The 18,947-nt window shown below is 51.9% G+C and overlaps 1 protein-coding gene across 2 annotated transcripts; it reads left to right on the top strand.

Annotated features, from left to right (window-relative positions):
* Nucleotides 1-1,223: 1,223 nt before the first annotated feature.
* On the top strand, nucleotides 1,224-18,148 carry PLA2G12B (phospholipase A2 group XIIB). 2 transcript variants are annotated; one of them, XM_059851013.1, is made up of 4 exons: nucleotides 1,224-6,200; nucleotides 11,052-11,128; nucleotides 12,294-12,459; nucleotides 14,718-18,148. In XM_059851013.1, exons 1-4 carry the CDS (start codon nucleotides 5,174-5,176, stop codon nucleotides 14,834-14,836), a joined length of 1,389 nt encoding a protein of 462 aa, XP_059706996.1. In that variant the 5' UTR covers nucleotides 1,224-5,173; the 3' UTR covers nucleotides 14,837-18,148. The 2 variants fall into 2 exon arrangements, with proteins under 2 accessions (XP_059706996.1, XP_059706995.1); XM_059851012.1 differs by having other exon boundaries at nucleotides 11,052-11,140.
* The last annotated feature ends 799 nt before the right edge of the window (nucleotides 18,149-18,947 follow it).

Raw genomic sequence — 18,947 nt, 5'->3', positions numbered from 1 at the left:
TGGCAGCTGGAAAACAAGATCCATCCATAAAGTGAGAACACAAAGTCTGCACGGTCCCACCTCCCATCAGCACTGCTCATTTACCAAAAGCAGGAGCTGATCTAAATAAATTCACCCCAGAACTGTGTTAGCAGAGTTGATCTTTGAGCACCAAATTGTAATGATTTTAGAAACCCCAAACCTGTAAGATTTGTGCCTACCTGAGTCTTCTCACTTTTTCATCTGTCTCTCTTCCTATCCATGGTTTTTCTTTTCTCTTTCCCATCTCTTAGTTTGTTGAGCTCCAAAAAGGTAACCATGGCTGCAGGTACCTCCCACCACATCCCTGCAGGTGAAAGGGGACAATGAAGAGTGGGAACAGTTGGGAATTCTGCCTTTGGAGCATCCACAAATGCTTGTAGGGAAGCCAGTCCTACCTAGTAAAGGAGCACAAAACAAAATGCCTGTATTGCCATCAGGAACTGGTGTGGAAAACACCTGCATCTGCTCTTGCTGTCCCATCTCTGTTCAACAGTCACCAAGGCATGAAAAAAAGCCAGAGCTGGAGAATTTTGCTCAGCAGTTCCCTCCCTCACCTCAATACCAGTGAGTACTCCAGTGTTAAACAGCATCAGTCTCAGGCATTGCTTGGGGAGTACAAATGTTCTGGTGCACGACTTTTTAAAGCAGTGAACTGCTCACAGGTAATTCTTCAGGAAAGAATTTTCTCCTTTTGACAGTAGAACATTTTACTTGGTTAAAGAAAAAAACCAATCTCTCAAAATTAAATCTCGAGTCTGCTGGAACACATCAGGAATGTTCCAGATTATGACAACAGGGTTGGCTTAGATTTTTAAACTGCAGACAATCCCTATTTCCTCTCCCTCCACTGCAGTGGTGTCCATGCATCCAACACTGACTGTGTAAGGGATTACAGTGGTGCTGCTGCTTCTGCCTTATCCCATCATTTCTCAGAGGGCTTTTGGATCCCCAGTGTGGCTCCTGTGTGAATCTAGTTTTGTATTAAACATGATTGAAAACTGTCTGGGCTCACAGTGACTGACAACTGCCTTACTGTTACATTTTTTGTAATAAAATTTTTAATGTAAAAAAAAAGTGAACAGGCTTAAAATAAAAGCCACTGCCATTAGCAGTGAGAAATCCTCCACATCCAACTGTCCTCCTATGTGGCTGCTATAAATCTGATCACACAGAGTTTAATCACCAGAGTTTTATCATCATTTGTGGAAACCAAGCTCCTCTGTTTCCCTTCACCATCTCACTGGGCAGGTGCAGGAGCTGCTCCTACCCCAAATTCCTGTTCAACACTAAACTCTGTGTCTCTAACTGGGAACACACAGCACTAAAGGGCTGCAAGAGGGGAGGGCAAATAATGCTGGGCTGAAAGCAGGGTCAGCTGTTGAGGGTCCCTTTTCCAGGGCTGGCAGATCTATTTTGTGAAGCCAGAAGATCAAACAACCACTTACCCTGGAATGGTTCTAGGGAGGGGAAGAGAGCACCAGAGACTTAAACAGCACAGTAAACTCACATGTGAGAAGGTCAGGCTGACCTCTTCCATGACCAAAACCCCTGGGGTCTTCACACCTCAGCCATCCCTGGGCTTCACCCTGCAGTGCAGTGGAGCTCGTGCTTAATTCCCATCATCAGGAACCTGCAAAAAGCACAGCAGGGGCTGCTGAGAGGCCTGGATCCTTGTGCCTGTGGAAGGGAGCTGTGTGCTGCCCATGGAGCTCTTGGCTTGCAGGTAGGGAGGGCACTGCCCCTACACAGCTGATGTGAGCACACATTTGCAGTAAGCCTGAAGAGCAGCAGCATTGATTTTGGAAGGGTGATGGGGTTCCATGTCCACCCACCCTGTGCTGCTGAGCTGCTGCCCTGCCCCTGCCAAGACAGGCCTTGGAGGAAGGAAGGGCTCTGGATCAGCCCTGTCCCACCCCAGCCAGTGACTTCCCACCATCCTACCTGGGCCCCTGGGGCTCTTCTGGCACAGCTGCAGTGAAAGGTGACCATGGGGGTCACCAGCATGGGAGGAGCCCTGCAAGGGTAAGGACCACAGCAACTGCAGCTGAACAGGCAGGGAAAGGTCAGAGATAGGGAGAAAGGCCTGTCAGTGTCAGAGGGCAGGATAAGATGAAGAGGAAGGAAAGGGTCTGACAGGATCATAGAATCCCAGAATGGTTTGGGTTGGAAGGTACTTAAAACTCATCTAGTTCCACCCCCTGCCATGGGGAAGGATGCCTTCCACTATCCCAGGCCTTGTCCAGCGTAGGCTGGGACACTTCCAGGGATCCAGGGGCAGCCACAGTTCCTCTGGGCAGCCTCCTCAGGGCCTCACCACCTTCACAATGCAAATTTCTTCCCAATATCCCCATCTATCCCTGCCCTCTGTCAGTTTGATGCCCTTCTCCCTTGTCCTGTCACTCCAGCCCCTCCAGCTCTCCTGGAGCCCCTTTAGGCACTGGAAGGGGCTCTGAGATCTCCACAGTTTTCTCTTTTCTAGGCTGAACAATCCCAGCTCTCCCAGCCTTTCCTCCCAGCAGAGCTGCTCCATCCCTCTGCTCATCCTGGAGCCTCCCCTGGGCTCTCCCCAGCAGCTCCAGGTCCCTCCTGTGCTGGGCCCAGGGCTGGGCCAGCTCTGCAGGTGGGGTCTCACCTGAGCACAGGGGCACAGGGGCAGAACCCTGTCCTAGGCTGGGGGAAGGCTGCACAAGGGACCTGCCCAGGGCCTCCCGGAGAGACTGGACCTGCCCACACACTTGAGCTCCCTTGGGGAGGGGGTCTTTAACCACCCCACCCACCCTCTCCCGGCTGCCGGACTCTGACCTGGCTCGGAGGACGCGGGGATTTCACCATCGACCCGCAGCTCTCCTCCCCATAATCAGTGACTCATCTGGGCTTGGGAGCAGCCACGGATCACCCACTAACCTGAGCCACCAGCTGCTCTTCCCCACCAGCAGCTCCCCGAGCCAGCCAAAGCCGGTGGAAAAGGAGCTCGGTCCCTCTATCCCACGTCCTCCCCAGCAGAGTGGCACGGGCAGGATGCTGGCACAGCCAGACGTGCTGCCAAGGAGGAACCCAGCACAGGAGATGCAGCACAGGAGCTGCAGCTCGGCTCCTGATGCGGAGCCAAAAGGGCTTTTCCAGCTCCATTTGGGATGGGGCTCATTGCCACGGGAGCGCAGGGACAGGACGGGTGTAGTCCCCTCTCCCTCGCAGCCCAGGAGCGCTGCCAAGAGCCCGCAGTGTCCCGGGAACGCGTGACTCACGGCGGCCCGGGCCGCGCTATATTTAAGCATTACGGAGGCAGGAATGAATGCACGCAGGCAGGAGCTGCCTATGCCGAGGTCAGCGCCAGGTTCAGGGAGCAGTTGTCAGAGTTCACCACCGTGGCAAAAAGCATCTGCACCCCTTAAATCTTCAGAGAGAGAAAAGCTGGCGCAGGGAAGGAGTTTTGGTAACTGCAGTGGGTCGAAGGCAGGCCAGAGAACCCGCGGGGTCCCACTGTGCACATCCACTGCTGCAGCTGCTGAGCCACTCCCCGAGGGAAAACTGGAGGTCACTTTTATCCAATCCTACATTTTTCCTGCTCTTCAGATCTTGCAGTCTGGGTGCAACCGAGATATTTGCAGCTGGAATGAAAAGCTCTCAGGAGATTGGCTCGGGGAGGGAAGGAAGGAAGGAAACAGACGGAAGGAAGGAAGGAGAGTGGCTCATCCCTGGGGCAGGGCAAAGGGGCTGCCACGTTTTGGAAAAGCAGTTAAACAGCTTTTTACTCACCAACCTTTGCTTCGGGACTAGTGACTAACAGGCAAGTTTCTGACTCCTCTTTACCCAGGCTCTGCCCTCTGCCAGCTGCTCCCTCCCCGCCCTGTTCAGCTTTCCCAATTCCAATACATTTTGCAAACAGCCTGGGTGCTCCAGAGCCACCAGCTCCAGGCTGCATGCCCTGCTCATGTCACATTCCCTGTGGTTTGCCTCCTCTGCAGTCCTGCCAGCATTTTTTCCCTCTTTCTCTGCCTTCAGCAGCACATGAATCAGTCAGCAGGGACCGAGGGATGACAAAGAAAGCTGTGTTCTGAAACTGCCTCCAGAACAACCCTAAAAGGCTCTACATAAAAGCAGGACACCAGGCACAGACACCCAGAGGCTCTTACACATTTCCAAGCTAGTCCCCAATAGCTGGTTTGCTCTTTTTTGCATTAATTTCTGCCAGGCAGTTGGCAAAGGCTGGGAGCACTGGGACTGTGAACTGGAGTGTCAGGCAGGGCGGGGACTGAACCAGCAGAGACACCAAAGGCTCCACTCACTGCAGGACACAGTGTGGGACTCTTGAATCCAGTTTGCCCTGCACCGGGGCACTGACAACAAATTCCAGGGACCATTTCCACCCATGACTGACAGAGCAGTCCCCAGCATGGTCTGAACAACAGGAGAGGCCCAAGCCCTCCAGTGCTCCTGCAGGGAAGTCCTCACTTCCCCAGCACCCCCTCTGCCGTGTGCCAGGGGTGACAGAGATGTCACAAAAGGCTTACTTGAGGCAAGGATTGGACTATTCCCAAGCTGCCAACCTCCCTTTCCCAGTGTTCTCTGCATCTGGGTTTATTTCCCCAAAGGCAAAGCTGGTTTGAGGTTCCCCGGGGAGCTCCTGCACTCCTAAGTGTCCCCTCACCCAAAAGTCAGCCCTGGCAGACTGGGCCTCAGAACAGGTGGAACAAGCAGGCAGCAGCTGCCTCTGGCTCCACACCATTGCACAGCAGAGGCACTAACCAGCTTGTTTGCTCCCTTCCCCACTTCTCTGACTTACCTGAGAAACCAAGACTTGGCTGTGGTTCCTCCTCCTTATCCCATGTCTGGAGCTGATCACCCAGGGCCACGTGCAGAGACACAGGCAGTGCCATGGAGCTCTGGCCCTTCAGAAGCAGCAATGCAGTGGGGCTAAACCTCCTGCAAAGCAATAAAATGCCAGAATTTGCATTTGTGTTTGGCATAGATTTGAAATGCCTGCAGCCCAGCTCCTCCTGAGAGACAGTGCTGTGCTGGGGCACATCTGAAAAGCTTTCTAAGAGCAGCCAGAACCTTCCCACACCATTTCCTTTCTCTATTCTTCACGAGTGCTTTGCTTTGTCTTTTGCTGTTGGTGTTCATTTGGTTGCTTTCTTTTCAATGAGTAACTATGAACTCTCCACCAGCTGGGCAGGCCCCTAGGTCCTGGCAGGCCTGTCCCACTCCAGAGCCAGGAGGGGCTGCTGCCCCTCAACCCATTCCCTGGCTCAGGTCTCAGTGCCAACCTTTCCTCCTGGGTCACCTGTGCTACAGGTTTAATTTACATTACACAGGAGCTGTAACAACCAGCCCTATAACATCAGCCACATCAAAGGCAGTACTCACCTACCACACTGATCCTGGAACTGGAGGTGATGCCAAGGAATGCCCTGAATGTAGTGTTTGGCCCAAACTTCTCCAAGCTGCTGGATCAACCCCTCCGAGGCTCCATGGGCCCCTGGGATCTGCTAGGAGCAAAACACCCAGCAGCCAGGCTGGGTGGAGCTCTCATCCCACCTCTCCCTGTGCCCAGGAGGCCTGGGGAAAAGGCAAGGGTTGCTCCTCAGCCTGCCTGAGCAGCAGAAATTTTGGACAGAGAGATGCTCTTCACGTCCCAGCAGGCTGGCGAGGGAGTGCAGGGTCCTGGGGGGACAGACCCCGCTCAGGGGTGAGGCAGGGGTGTCCCCCCCCAGCCATGGGGACCGAGCGTGTCCCAGCGGGATTGTGCAAACTCCCAGCTCAGGGAGCTGAACTCGCTCCGTATCTCGGCGCTGCACTTTGCACCCCGGCTGCCGTGACCTCACGCCGGCTGCCCGGGCAGCGTTTAAAGTCCAGGCAGAGCGGTGCCGCTGCCTCCTGCCCAGAGCAGCTCATCCCCGCCGCTGCTGCCCCTCTGCCCGCCCGGGGCTCGGGCTCGGCCCTGAGCATGCGGCTGCTGCTGGGGGCAGCGCTCCTGTGCCTCAGCCTGCGCCTGGGGCACGGCTCCGAGGAGGCAGCGCCCGACAGCCCCGGCCAGGACTCCCAGGCAGGGTCATCCTATTCCGACTGGGGCATCGACACCATCCGGGACGGCTTTGAAGCGGTGAACAGCTACTTCGACTCCTTCTTGGAACTGCTCGGGGGGAAAAACGGAGTCTGTCAGTACCGCTGTCGATATGGTGAGTGAACCCCACTGCTACTGGCTCCTCTCTCCTCGCCCTTTCCCCCCTTTCCCTCTCCCCTGCGGCCACGAGCAGCTGCTCCTACCCAGGAGATGTCCCTGGCAGTGCTCAGAGTCACAACTTCTGTGCCAGTGCCAGCACAGGGACACTGAACCCCCTTTCCCAAGAGCAGCCAGCTCTCCGAGGCACTGCGATGAGCGCACAGCACAGCAGGGGAGGATGCGGCTTTCCCTGCCAGGGCACACACAGGTACCCGGGCACACGGGTACCAGGGCTGCCAGGGCACACACAGGTACCAGGGCACACGGGTACCAGGGCTGCCAGGGCACACACAGGTACCCGGGCACACACGGGTACCAGGGCTGCCAGGGCACACACAGGTACCCGGGCACACACGGGTACCAGGGCTGCCAGGGCACACACGGGTACCAGGGCTGTCCCGCTGCCCGGAGCCTGGCACAGCACAGGGAGGGGAGGCTGAGCCAGCTGCCCTAATCTCAGCAACCTTCGGAGTGTCCTTATCCAGCAGCTGTGAGCTGGCCAGTGCCGCGGGCTGGAGGAGGAGATAACAGAGGGACAAACCGCACGTCACCGGGAGGAGCCTTTAGTGCTCAAGGCAGAAGGAGGCAGCTCCTGCTGCTTTGGACTTCACCTTTTGGTGGTTTACCAAAAAGGATTAGTTTGGTTTGTCTGGGGGCAGGATGAAGGCCCTCAGGACCTCCCCCTCTCAGGGAGGGCAGGGGACAGAGCTAGGGTGCACAGAGCTGCAGTCTGTGGGGTGACAGGGCCACAGGCAGCACTGGCCATCACCAGGGTACCTGCGGGAATGATCTGCTTAGGAGCCAGCCAGGAGTTTTCCCACAGACTGCATCCTCTCCTCAGCCTCCTACAAGTATCCCACAGCAACACCTTGTCCTGTCACCTCAGCCTGCCCAGCCACAGCTGCCTGTCAGCCCCTTGCCCCACAGCTTCACCCCACACCCCTAGTGACCACCTGGGGAAGATGCTTGTGAGCACAGAGGGATTTCAACCCCTTCTCCTCCCCAGAGCATTGTTTTTCACAGACAGACTCAATGCTCTGGGGAGATCCCACTGACTCTGTCTCAGTCTGCATGGATCCCATGCACCTCCTGCTCCTCCCAGGCCAGCAGCCAGGGCACTGGGACAAAGAGATGCTGCAGGGCTGGGACCTCAGCTCCTTGCCAGGGGAGGAGGTTAAAATCAGTCTGAAAGTTGCTGGTTTGTGTTTTGTTTCATAAATAATGTCACAGAATCATAGAACAGGCTGAGTTGGAAGGGACCCACCAGGATCATGGAGTCCAACTCCTGGCCCTGTGCAGGACACCCCAAGAGTCACACCCTGTGCCTGAAAATGTTTTCCAGACACTCCTGGAGCTCTGGTAGCCATGGGACCACTTCTCTGATGAGCCTGGAAGTGTTTGCAGTGCTCAGTCACCCTCTGAGTGAAAAACCTTTTCCCAACATCCATCTAATGTGAATGTATGTGTCCTCCCCCTTCTGCCAGCTCTGCTCCCCAGGCCCCACACTGAGAACAAACAGGGAGCAGCAAGGCAGGAAGCTCAGCCCCATGGGGTGGAGGGAGCCAGGTACCCCAGCCCACCACCACAGCCCCACAGTGGCCCTGGTCCCTCAGCCTGGGGGGCCCTCAGTCCTCTCTGCAGCAGCTCAGGAGGGCCATGTGTGTCTGGAGGTGGTGCCCCCCCAGAACCCCAGCACCCATCAGGCAGCCCCAGGCCATGTGTGTGACAACCTCCTAAAGGTCCCCACCATGCTCCAAACTCAGAGCAGAAAGGGCCTTGCCCTCCTTAATGTAGAGACTGAAACCCCTGGCAGTGGGGAAAACGTGCCTGGGACTGCAGTGTGCCTGAGGCAATGCTGATATTCAGAGCTGGATTCAGGGAGCCTCAGGACTCACCACATCATGCAGGAGTTGTTGCTTTTGGACACATCCAGAGGGCTCTCCCTGCCTGTCCTTGTGGAAAGCATCTCCAGAGAGCAGCACAAATCCCTGCTCACACCCCAGGAGCACCCTGCATCTCACAGGAGCAGTGTTTTACCTAGAAAGGAAAACAAGCCCATCATTAGCCCAGTTCTCACCCTCTGCTGAACAGCTCATTAATCACTGCCTGAAGGAGGACACTTCTGAAATGCTGCCCACATGGCTTCAAGGGCCTTGCTGGACCCTTCCAGGACCATTTGTCCTTGCTAATCTCTGGCACAGACATTGCAAACTGGGAGTGGAAAGGATGCTCCCAAACCAGTGAGATCCAATCCTTGCTCAGAAGGATGAACTCAAACCATCTTTGTGCTGAATCAGGGCCTGATTACTTTTTCTCCCCAGGCATGAAACAAAAATTATTCCTTCTACTTACTTTCATTTCAGCCAAGAGATACCAAAAATAGCTTATTTTGACACAGTAAAGGTCAGGACTCACCTGTGATTGCCACATCCATCTTCAGCTGAGCATGTGGCTGTTCCAGCTGTAAGACTCTCCTGATTTTTCAGCAGCTACTGAGGTCTGAAAACAACCAACGTGATGGATGACTCCCTTAAATCAGGACATTAGGGTTATACTAGCATTTACTGGCAAATATTCTCCTGCTTACAAAACCTCACTGGGGAAACAAACGGCCTGAGCTGGGAGTGAAGGCCTTGTAGCTTCCTCCTGGCCAGGCAAGACTTCAGTGCTCTGCTCAGCATTTGGTCCTGAAGGGCTTCAGATGAGGGGGCACCTCCAGGCTGTGGGAAAAGAGCCTCCAAAGCCAGGCCCTCTCCAACAGGGCACACAAGGCTGGGTGTGTGCAGGCACCTCTGCTCAAAGCCTGCCTGCCTGGGGCACACAAACAACAATGGACCACCCAAGAGTGCCAGGAGCCCTGAGACCATCCATTCACTCAAAAATACACTCAGCTCCCCCTGCCAGTGTCCCAGCACTGCAGTGCCTGAACCTCCTGCATTGCCAGCAGCTGATCCAGCCAGCTGGCTGCTTTCCAGCCTCTGGGAACAGCTACAACAGCCTGGGGGCATTAAAATGCATCAGGGAAACTCAACTTCAGTTCTAGGGCTGTAGCAACAAGGCAGTGGCCTGAAATCTATCTTCTTGTCTGTAAGGATGGGCAAGCAATAAATGATAACAGGAGCACTGAGTCACTGCTTGTAGAGAGGCAGGAATGCCTGATATTCCTGTTTTGCTTTTGCTTTCCTGTTACCTACAAAACAAGATGTGGGAGAGAGGTTAATTGTGGTGTCTTGGACTTGACCTAGCTGAGAAAGAGTACAAAGGGGCACTTTATAAGTTTTAAAGCTCTCTTTTGCAGAGGGGAGGGGACAGGTTTCCTACAAGGGCTTATCCTGAAGGCAGTTTGATGCTCTGTGGATCAGCACAATCCTTATTTATGTGAGGGTTTTTTTCCCTCAGGACAGCTTTCTAGAACATTAGAATAGCTGTGGCTTCAGCTGAATTGAAGATCTGGAAACAGAGCTATTTTTGGCTGGGAACTGGATAATTCAGGTAGAACTGGATAACTGGATGGTCTTAAAGGTCCCATCCAACCCAAGCCATTCTATGATTCTATGATCTCCACATCCCCAAAAGTCTCACTCCTACTCAGACTTGCCATCCTATCCCATTAACTGTCAGTGTGCTGCAGGATCAGAATTTTTACAACCAATATTACAAGTAAGACACTCAAATTTGACTCCATCCTGCAAAACCCACAGTGGATTTTGAACTTTCTTCTGCCTTCTGCATCAGTTCAGGAACATTTGAATTCTGAGTCCCAGTTCTCACCCTCTTCCAAAAAGCCATCAAGGCTCTTTTGGAAGGGGAAAATTGCCTGTTGGCATCTCACAGCTGGACAGCATTTCAGCTTGTTATTTATTTGTAGCAAATCTGTTATTTAAGCAAAACAGCTCTGGCCAAGTTTAATTGAGAGGTGCTGGGAACACTCCTACATGGGTCCCTCTGAGGCTTTTGGCTGCAAGGCCTTCCCAAGGGCACAGCAGATTTATGGCTGAATTAACCACTGGCATTTTAGGTACCTGAAGAGAAAAATGGGGAAAATGTCTTAAATAATTCCTGGTGCTGACAAGAAGCAAGAAGTGGAAATGGAGTTTAAAAGAACCCAACCCTGCCTTGAAGGGCTGAATTAGATCCATTTTATGTCTGTATAAATTCTCTAGCTGTGCTCAGGGAAGCAGGAACTTAACCCTTGATGTGACTGGCTTCAAGGCACAAGTTTTTGTTGGAGTATTCACATGGCTTATGTTTTCCCATTGCAGGGACAGGACCCAGGGAATGGCTGGAGCTCTGTCAGGGCAGGGTTAGGCTGGATATCAGGAATAGGTTCTTCCCCCAGAGGGTGGTTGGGCACTGAACAGGCTCCCCTACAAAAATGAGATTAAAATGCTGCTGGAAGGTACTGCTAGAGCTGGCTGTGAGCTGGACTCCTCCTACATTGGGTAAATAATTATTCACAGAGGGAGTTCTTGCTCCTTTATGCATATTAAGAGGCAAACTGAGGAAGGTGCAGAGATTAAAGGAACGGAAATGATTTGCAAAATGTGGCAGGACATCACCATGGGCAGAAAATGGGCTGAGAAGACCTGCTCAGAGCAAGATCAGACAGTTTGGGGGACATCCACAGCACACCAACAGTCCAAGAATGAACTGAGGAGAGAAAGAAACCCCCCTGCTGGGCTAGCAGTGTAAGGAGCAGTGTTTGGGGATGCAGACCAAAGGGGAACTGTCTGTCACTGCTTGCTTTTTGGACCTAGTCTCAGGAAGATCAGCTTTCCTAACATTTGTTCTGTCTTTTCTTTCCCAGGGAAGGCTCCCATGCCACGGCCTCACTACAAACCCCAAGAACCCAATGGCTGTAGCTCCCATTTTCTGGGGCTCAAGGTACCTGAAAGTGTATGTACTGTCCCACCCACCAACCCCACAGGATGCAGCTCTCCACCACATCACCAGCTCATCATTCTGGGCAAGAAAAGGGCTGGGCTGGGCAGCTGGGTGGCAATAACGTATGTGCACACAGGAACACCTGAGTGCATCCTCCACGCCTGCCCCTCCACCTCTTCCACACTTTTTGCCTCTGCCAAGCACTGAATGAAACCCACAGGCTTTAATACTGCACCTGCTCGTTATCTTAAAGGCAATTAATGAACATATTGGAATCACCAGGAAAAGCCTTCCCAGGAGGCTCTCAGAGCAGGGATTCCCATTTAGCTCATGCATTATTGCTGCCCATGGAGCCTGCAGCAATTAGGCAGATTCCTGCTCTGACAACCCCTCTCTTTGCAGCCCATTTTTCATGTTGGATTTAATTCCTGAAACTCTATTTCACTGCAACCCTTGTGGGCATTTCTGTGGTGCCATCTCTGTACCCAGGCAATCATGAGTGCAATGAAGGAACAATTCATCTCCTAAATTTTACATGAGGAAGGGCAAAAAGAGGAATAATTCATAACAAGCTAACAAGTCCAGTCTCTCCAGGAGACAGGCCTTCTGCCCCATCACCCCCAGGGTCATTAGCCAAGCTTACAGGGAGCAGAACTCCCCTGACCACATTGTGTTTGTCCTTGGCCTCAAGTGCATCTCTGAGAAGTAAGGCATTAAAATATTTATGGCACATTTATTAGGCCAAAAAGCAGGACCTTGTCAGGTTGTGGGAAAAAGAGGAAAAGAGAAAAGGGGCCTTTGCCACTGTTAGCAAGGACATGGAGCTCTCTGACAAATGAAAACTAGAAAATGGTCATGGAGGGGCTGTTTCCCACCTCTCTGCCAGACGTTCATTCCCTGGGACACAGAGAGAAGAGAATGTGATGTGGCCTGCACTGAGCCTGCACCCCTGACACCACTGGGTTGCACCCCTGACAGCACTGGGCTGCTCCCTCACCCTTCTTTAGATGGTGAGGGAGGAGCACACATTCCTCCTGCTGCCCTGGCTTTCAAGAATAGCTTCTGGCAAAGGAGCCAGCTGAGCTCTGCAGCCCCTCACCCCGTCACAGCTGTGTGAGCCTGAGGCCAGGAGCCAGCCAAGGGACACCTCTTTTCTCTTTCCCAGCTAGACCTGGGCATCCCTGCCATGACCAAGTGCTGTAACCAGCTGGATGTTTGCTATGACACCTGTGGGGCCAACAAGTACCGCTGCGACGCCAAGTTCCGCTGGTGCCTCCACTCCATCTGCTCCGACCTCAAGCGCAGCCTGGGCTTCGTCTCCAAGGTGCAAGGTAGGATCCTGCCTCACATCCCCCGGGCAGGGAGCCCCTTCCTTGCCAAAAAGAAGCAGCAGGGAGCAGCATTTCTGTCCTGCACTTGTCACAGGTGGCTGAGAGCACAGAGATCTGTCCCCTCTGCCACGCACTTCTGTCCCAAGGCTGGACGTCTCTGGTTATTTGCATTTAGAAAACATTACAATGTGTGAAAAAAAACACAAACAACCCTGGAAGTAATTCCTTCAAAATTTGGATGTGCTGCCAGACAGTTCAAACACCTTCAGGGGATACCAAGAAGCCTTCCAGGGCCAGTGAGGCACACCCTGAAACCTGTATGTGGCCAGGGGCCAGCAAAACAGAGAGAGCCAAGGACAGGGCTCTCAGGGATCTGGTCACAGATAAGAGATGGTGGTGGCACCAGGGACACACCAGGCTGGGGGTGGCTGAGCCACTGCAGGCAGCTCTGGATGGCTCAGAAGTGCCAGCAAGCTCTAGGGATGTGCCAGCAGCTCAAGTGCCACCCTGGTTTTGCCCAATTAAAAAAGCATTAGCCTGCAGGTCTGAGAAGAGCTTTTTTAGTAACCTCTGCTGATGCCCTGCTCTAGGGTATCCTTAAATATGCATTTGTTTTCCAAAGGTGCAGCCTGATTAGGACACATGGGAAGTCTGCATGACACCAGTAGATGTCTGCAGATGGCTTCCTACCTGACCACAGATAAATACATGGAAAGAGTGCCCAGGCCAGCAAGAGAACTTGGACTGAGACATAAATGCTACAGGCTGAGCACAGCCAATCTTTCATGATCACCCTTATCAACAGTTCCTCATGCAAGCCAACTTCTTCCCATCTCTTCAGATTTTCCTCTTTTTCATACGTCTCTTTCTGGCTCTCTGCTTGCAGCAGCAAAGCAAGCCTAGATCCTAGGGAGTTAAGGTGGAGCAGAGCCCACACTCCTGGGCTGAGCCACCTCTGGCAGGCAGGAGTAGATTCCTGCAGCATCTCTGTCCTGGCTCCTGTAGGACACACAGGTAACACCAGTGAATCTCTGAGCCACCCTCCCCTTGCCTTGGGCTCTGCAGATCCTGTCCCCAGGGCTGCTCTGAGCAGCTCCTGTCACAGTCCTCCTCCTCCTCCACAGCCATCCCAGCTCTTATTTGGCATCCAAAGCCTTGCTTTTCCCACTGACTCACCACAGCCTCTCCAGTGCCTGCCAGCTGAGCAGCCTCCTAGGGAACAGGAGCTCTGAGGTGTTTGGAGAGGCTGAGATAAGAGAAAACAGTCCCAAAGGCCAGGCTTTCCCAACTTCATCATGCATACAGCTATCAGTGTTGGTGCCAGTAAATAAACCCTAAAGATTTACTATTAACTTGTTTATTTACTGATAAACCCTTTCAGGGTTGTTTTTTGGGATGAGGAGGGGCTAGTAGTCAGGCAGTCAGCTGCTGTAGGATTTTTCATGCTGGCTGGCACCTGGCATCATAACTCACAAAAAAGCCCAGAAAGGTTGGTTAATAGTGGCTACAGGCAAAACTGAGAGGAGAAGGAGTAATGTGGAGGGCTCCTGGGAAATCTGTTTGGTAAACAGTGCTGCTTGCAGAGCCCCAGATGATCCATCATCAACCAGTAGGGCCTGAAGGAGGCAAGAAAGGAGGGGTTTAGGGGGGAGAGAAATTAGTGCCACCCTGGGGAGAAGATGTAGCCACAGCTCTGTTCACAGAGAGCAGCAGGCACAATTTTTCCCAAGGATTTTTCCTGGGGAAGGCAGTGAGAAGCACAGAGAGAAGAGGAGAAAACAATTCTTATCACTCTTCACTGCTCTTGTTTTGCACATGTGGAATGTGTTATGGAGATGGTTTACCTAAAGTGATCTGTTCATTAGACACTGGTGAAGGTTGTTTTGATTCCTTGATCAATTGGATCTAGGTGTGTCATGACTGGAGACAGTCACGGGTTTTTCCTTAGCATCTTGGTAGTATAGTGTTTCTTTAATGTAGTTTTAGTATAGCATCAGTGTAATATAGTATAGCTTAATAAAGCAATTGTTCAGCTTTCTAAATCATGGAGTTAGAACACATTATTCCCTATACTGGAGTCACCCTGCATCGATCAGAAGAGAGAAGGGAACCTCAGGATTTATAAAAATGCAGTTCTCAGAGAGAAGAGATGACAGCCCACGCTTCCAATGGCAAACCCTAGAGAGCTCAGAGCAGGGCTGGGGCTGGGGTGCTTGGGGTTGCCTGTCCTTACCTGGCCACCCTGTCCTTCTCCACAGCCTGTGAATCCATGGCAGACACCGTGTTCAATGCTGTCTGGACCCTGGGCTGCCGGCCCTTCATGAACAGCCAGAGGAGTGCCTGCATTTGCAGCGAGGAGGAGCGCGATGAGCTGTGAGCAAGAGCAGCCTGCCAGTGTCTGTGAGCCCCTCTGCAGCACAGAGACTCCTGTCAGCCCTAGGGACGGGCACCTGAGCTGCTGCCAGAGCCCCTCTGCAGCACAGAGACTCCTGTCAGCCCTAGGGACGGACACCTGAGCTGCTGCCAGAGCCCCTCTGCAGCACAGAGACTCCTCTCAGCTCCTGGGCACCTGAGCTGCTGCCAGAGCCCCTCTGCAGCACAGAGACTCCTGTCAGCCCTAGGGATGGACACCTGAGCTGCTGCCAGAGCCCCTCTGCAGCACAGAGACTCCTCTCAGCTCCTGGGCACCTGAGCTGCTGCCAGAGCCCCTCTGCAGCACAGAGACTCCTGTCAGCCCTAGGGATGGACACCTGAGCTGCTGCCAGAGCCCCTCTGCAGCACAGAGACTCCTGTCAGCCCTAGGGATGGGCACCTGAGCTGCTGCCAGAGCCCCTCTGCAGCACAGAGACTCCTCTCAGCTCCTGGGCACCTGGGCCAAGGCATCCACAACAGCCTTGGGGCAGGGCAGGGCAGAGCCAGCCCATGGACAGAGGGCAGCCATGCCTGCTGCCCGCTGCAGATGCAGCTCCACAGCCCCACTGCTCCTCCCCAAGCCCACAGGATCCCATGCCAGCTCTCTCCAAGGCAAGCAGGATGCAGTGCTGCTTATAAACACAGGACTTACCTTAAATACATGCTATTACCTCCCCCCACCCTGTAACTCTCTAATTTGCAGTGCAAGGCAGTAGGTTTCTGCAAGCCCTGTGAAATTCCCAGTGCATGGATATGCTGTGTACATTTTTGCCCCCCTGGTGACAGACTGAAGAGGGGTAATTTGCTTTCAGTGCATTGCTCACACCCCTGACACTTTCCATCCTGTCATTATACGCCCTGACAACCCTGCATATTTAAGTACCTGGTGGACCCTAAACTGATTTAAGACATCTGGAGATTGCTTAAGCATGAGTTAAGGAGAAGGGCTTGACGTGTTTGTGGGACACAATTGATATTCAGGACCAAAGCCCACCATTAATCAGATGTGAAATCACAGCCCTCTCCCCCAGTCTCAGCAGAGGAAGCCACGTTTCTTCTGCCAGTGCCATCCACATCTATTTAATTACTTTTCTTCTGTAGCATTTAACAAAGCTTTGCCCTTAGGATCCCTCTTCACACAAAATGGCTGGGTATCCACCTCCATCTCTTGCACAAGCCAAACAGGAGGCTCACAGTGGCCTTGGATGAGATATTCCAAATTCTGGAGCCTTATCTGTCAGGTGACAGGACTTATGTGCTACCTCTGTGGGGCTGCTATCAGCAGCCTCAGACATCATTCCTTCTAAAACGTGGTTAATACTCCCATCTGTTATGGGGAGCTCTTGTTGCATGCAAAACCAGAATTTAAAGTGGTGCATGGCATTTTGCCTCCACAGAACATTGGCAGACAGCTTTCAGCTGGGTTTCTTGTTGGAAGGAAGTTGCTACTGGGTGTGTGCGTGCCATGCCACGTAAATATTTCAGCAGCTCCTGCAAACATATTTATGGTTATGTTCTTCCATCTGCCACAGAGAAGTTAAGGCTGCGAAAGGGTGATTTAACAAGAGCAGAAAGAGTCTGTCTTGGTTGCTTTTCTTCCAGTTTAAATGGGTTTTAAATGTATGCATGGAGCTATAAATTATTTAAGCCCTGTTCCTGTCCAGCCAGTCATCTTTGCCTTACAGTGAACAGCAGTGAGACGTTCAGCTGGCCCCAAGTGGGCTGGAACAACAAGAGCCCCCTGGGATCCAGACCAGGAAAATGGAAGTGACTGCATGGGGTGTGCTGGGATGTTTTCCACCACAGAGGACTTCAACACTGCTCAGATGTAATGACAGCCTTTCCTAGCTGGGCTAATGCCACTGGAGAGGGAATTCTGTTTTGCAAGGCTCACTGCTCTGTCAGAGCATGAGGCTGGACAGACAACCTTGATTATCCAGCTAAGAAACACCTACTTTTGGCTAGAGATAGGAAGGAGACATTCCTCATTCCAGACACTGCCCAAACTTTGTATTTTGTTGGTGAAATAGTGCTTGTGGCCAGTTTAAATGTGAACCTACTCCTATGATTAAATGACAAAAAAGAAGTTAAAATAGCTATATTGTCTACGTTCAGTAGCCGACTGCATGGCAAATATCTTAAATTATCTTATAGTTCAAATGATACCAGATTAAAGCCAAGCAACTGCTGGCAGGTGATGACATACACTGGAGAAATCCAAGGGCTCTGAACAAAATCTCTGCACCCAGACACTGATGTGCTGGAGATGTCACCAACATAAATAATCATTTCTCCCTGCTTTCAGACCACCATTCATCCCAAAACCCTAGAGACTGCTGCAAGCAGGCCAGCTACTGAGTAAGTTCATTTTTCACTGTGCTAATCTGAAAAACCCCACCAGCAGCTCTGCATGGAAATATTTGAACCTTCAAGTGGTGTCAGTGACTCTGGCAAAGCAGCAGATAATCCTGTGCAGCAAACCAGCACATGAACCCAGTAAAACTGCAACCAAACTAAAAACTGCTTCCCCTCTGTGCCACTCCTGCTATCCAGTGATGTACAGCCATGGAAGCAGCTGATCACAGCATTCTCCAGGTTGCTGCATGAATCTTGGGTCATCTTCAATTCCACCCTGCTCTGGACACAAAGACACTGCTTTGCTCATCCCGTGGCTTCCTCTTGACTTTGTGCATTGGCAGGATTGTTTTCAGCTGCAGAGTGGAAAAGCTGCTTCACAGGAATTCATCAGGAAGAACCAAATAATGAGCACAATAACTGAAATAAGCCAAGAAAGGAACTTCTCCCTCCATCACTCCCCCTACATCTTTTCTATATAAACAAACAAGAGCAGTTGATTCTCCAGAAGGCACCAGATAATTAATTTCATTTCCCAGCTCTTGTTTTATCAAAACAAATATATTTAGTGGAGGCTGCCTGAACAAAGAAGTGACAGTGGGAAACTGCCCCTGTGGTCCTAATGCAGATGTGAATCAGCAGAACAGCAATCCTAGGAGAAGCCTTTTTCCTTTCTTTTTCTTTCACATATGGTTGGATAACACATGAAGAATGTCTTTCCATTTATAGCTACTTATCATCATAGAAATAATTTTGTTTACTCTAACACACACACATACACACACATGTGTATTTCCAAGATTAAAAAAGCAGCCATGAAGCTATTTTAAAAAATTATTAAACTATCAGCCATTAAAAGTTCATTCCTCACTGGAATCTCACTTGCCAGAACAAATAAATCTGTGAAATAGGTTGAAATGTTTGAGGTGATTTGTGACTCCTTTCTAAATGGTCCCTTCAAATGGATTCCCCTTCCATTTGAGAGCAGCAGCAAATTTTGGCTTTTGCAGCAATTTGGCTGCTCCAAGCAAAGCAGAACATGGGTGAAGAAGACTGGGGGGCTTCCAGCAGACCTCCAAGCACGCAGGACAGAGCTGCACACTGAGGAGCTTCTTATAGGAAACCTTGGGAACGCACTGCAGAGCCACTGCCACCTTTGGAGACAGATCCTTCCCCTCATCCTCCAGCCCTGCCTGTCCCAAGTTGTCCTTCACTGCTGGCTGTGCTTCCTCCCTTCCACCCCACACCCTAATCCTTTAGCACACAGCCCAATGAAGCCCAGAGGAGCCTGAGCTGATCACATCCATTATATTTTCTTCAGAAGGAGCCTGACAGCCCAAAAAGATTCCTGACAACCACAATGCCACCACCATCACCAGTAATTGTGTCCCCTGCCACGGCCACTCAGACAATGCTGCCATGTCTCCTGTCACCAGGCTCAGTGGGGACAGCCCTGTCCTGAGAGCTGCCCACAGCAGCAATGATTGCTATGAATAATTAATGTACATTCCTCTAATCCTCTGTTGGAACCAAGGCCTCACTAAACAGAGCAATGCATCACAACTTCCAGACAAACACTTGGCAGCAGCACACATGGGAGGGGGGTGTTTATAGATGTTTAATGGTGGTTCTCTTACAATCAGGGTGCTACAGCACTTAGAAAAGGCATTTTTGGTGGTGGGAGAAAAGGGAGAAGAATAATGATACACTAAATACAGGAG

The sequence above is a fragment of the Haemorhous mexicanus genome, chromosome 7 (assembly GCF_027477595.1).
Source record: "Haemorhous mexicanus isolate bHaeMex1 chromosome 7, bHaeMex1.pri, whole genome shotgun sequence".
NCBI classification, from domain to species: domain Eukaryota; kingdom Metazoa; phylum Chordata; class Aves; order Passeriformes; family Fringillidae; genus Haemorhous; species Haemorhous mexicanus.
The sequence above is the reverse complement of the archived record's forward strand: the minus strand, read 5'-3'. Positions and strand labels throughout refer to the sequence as shown.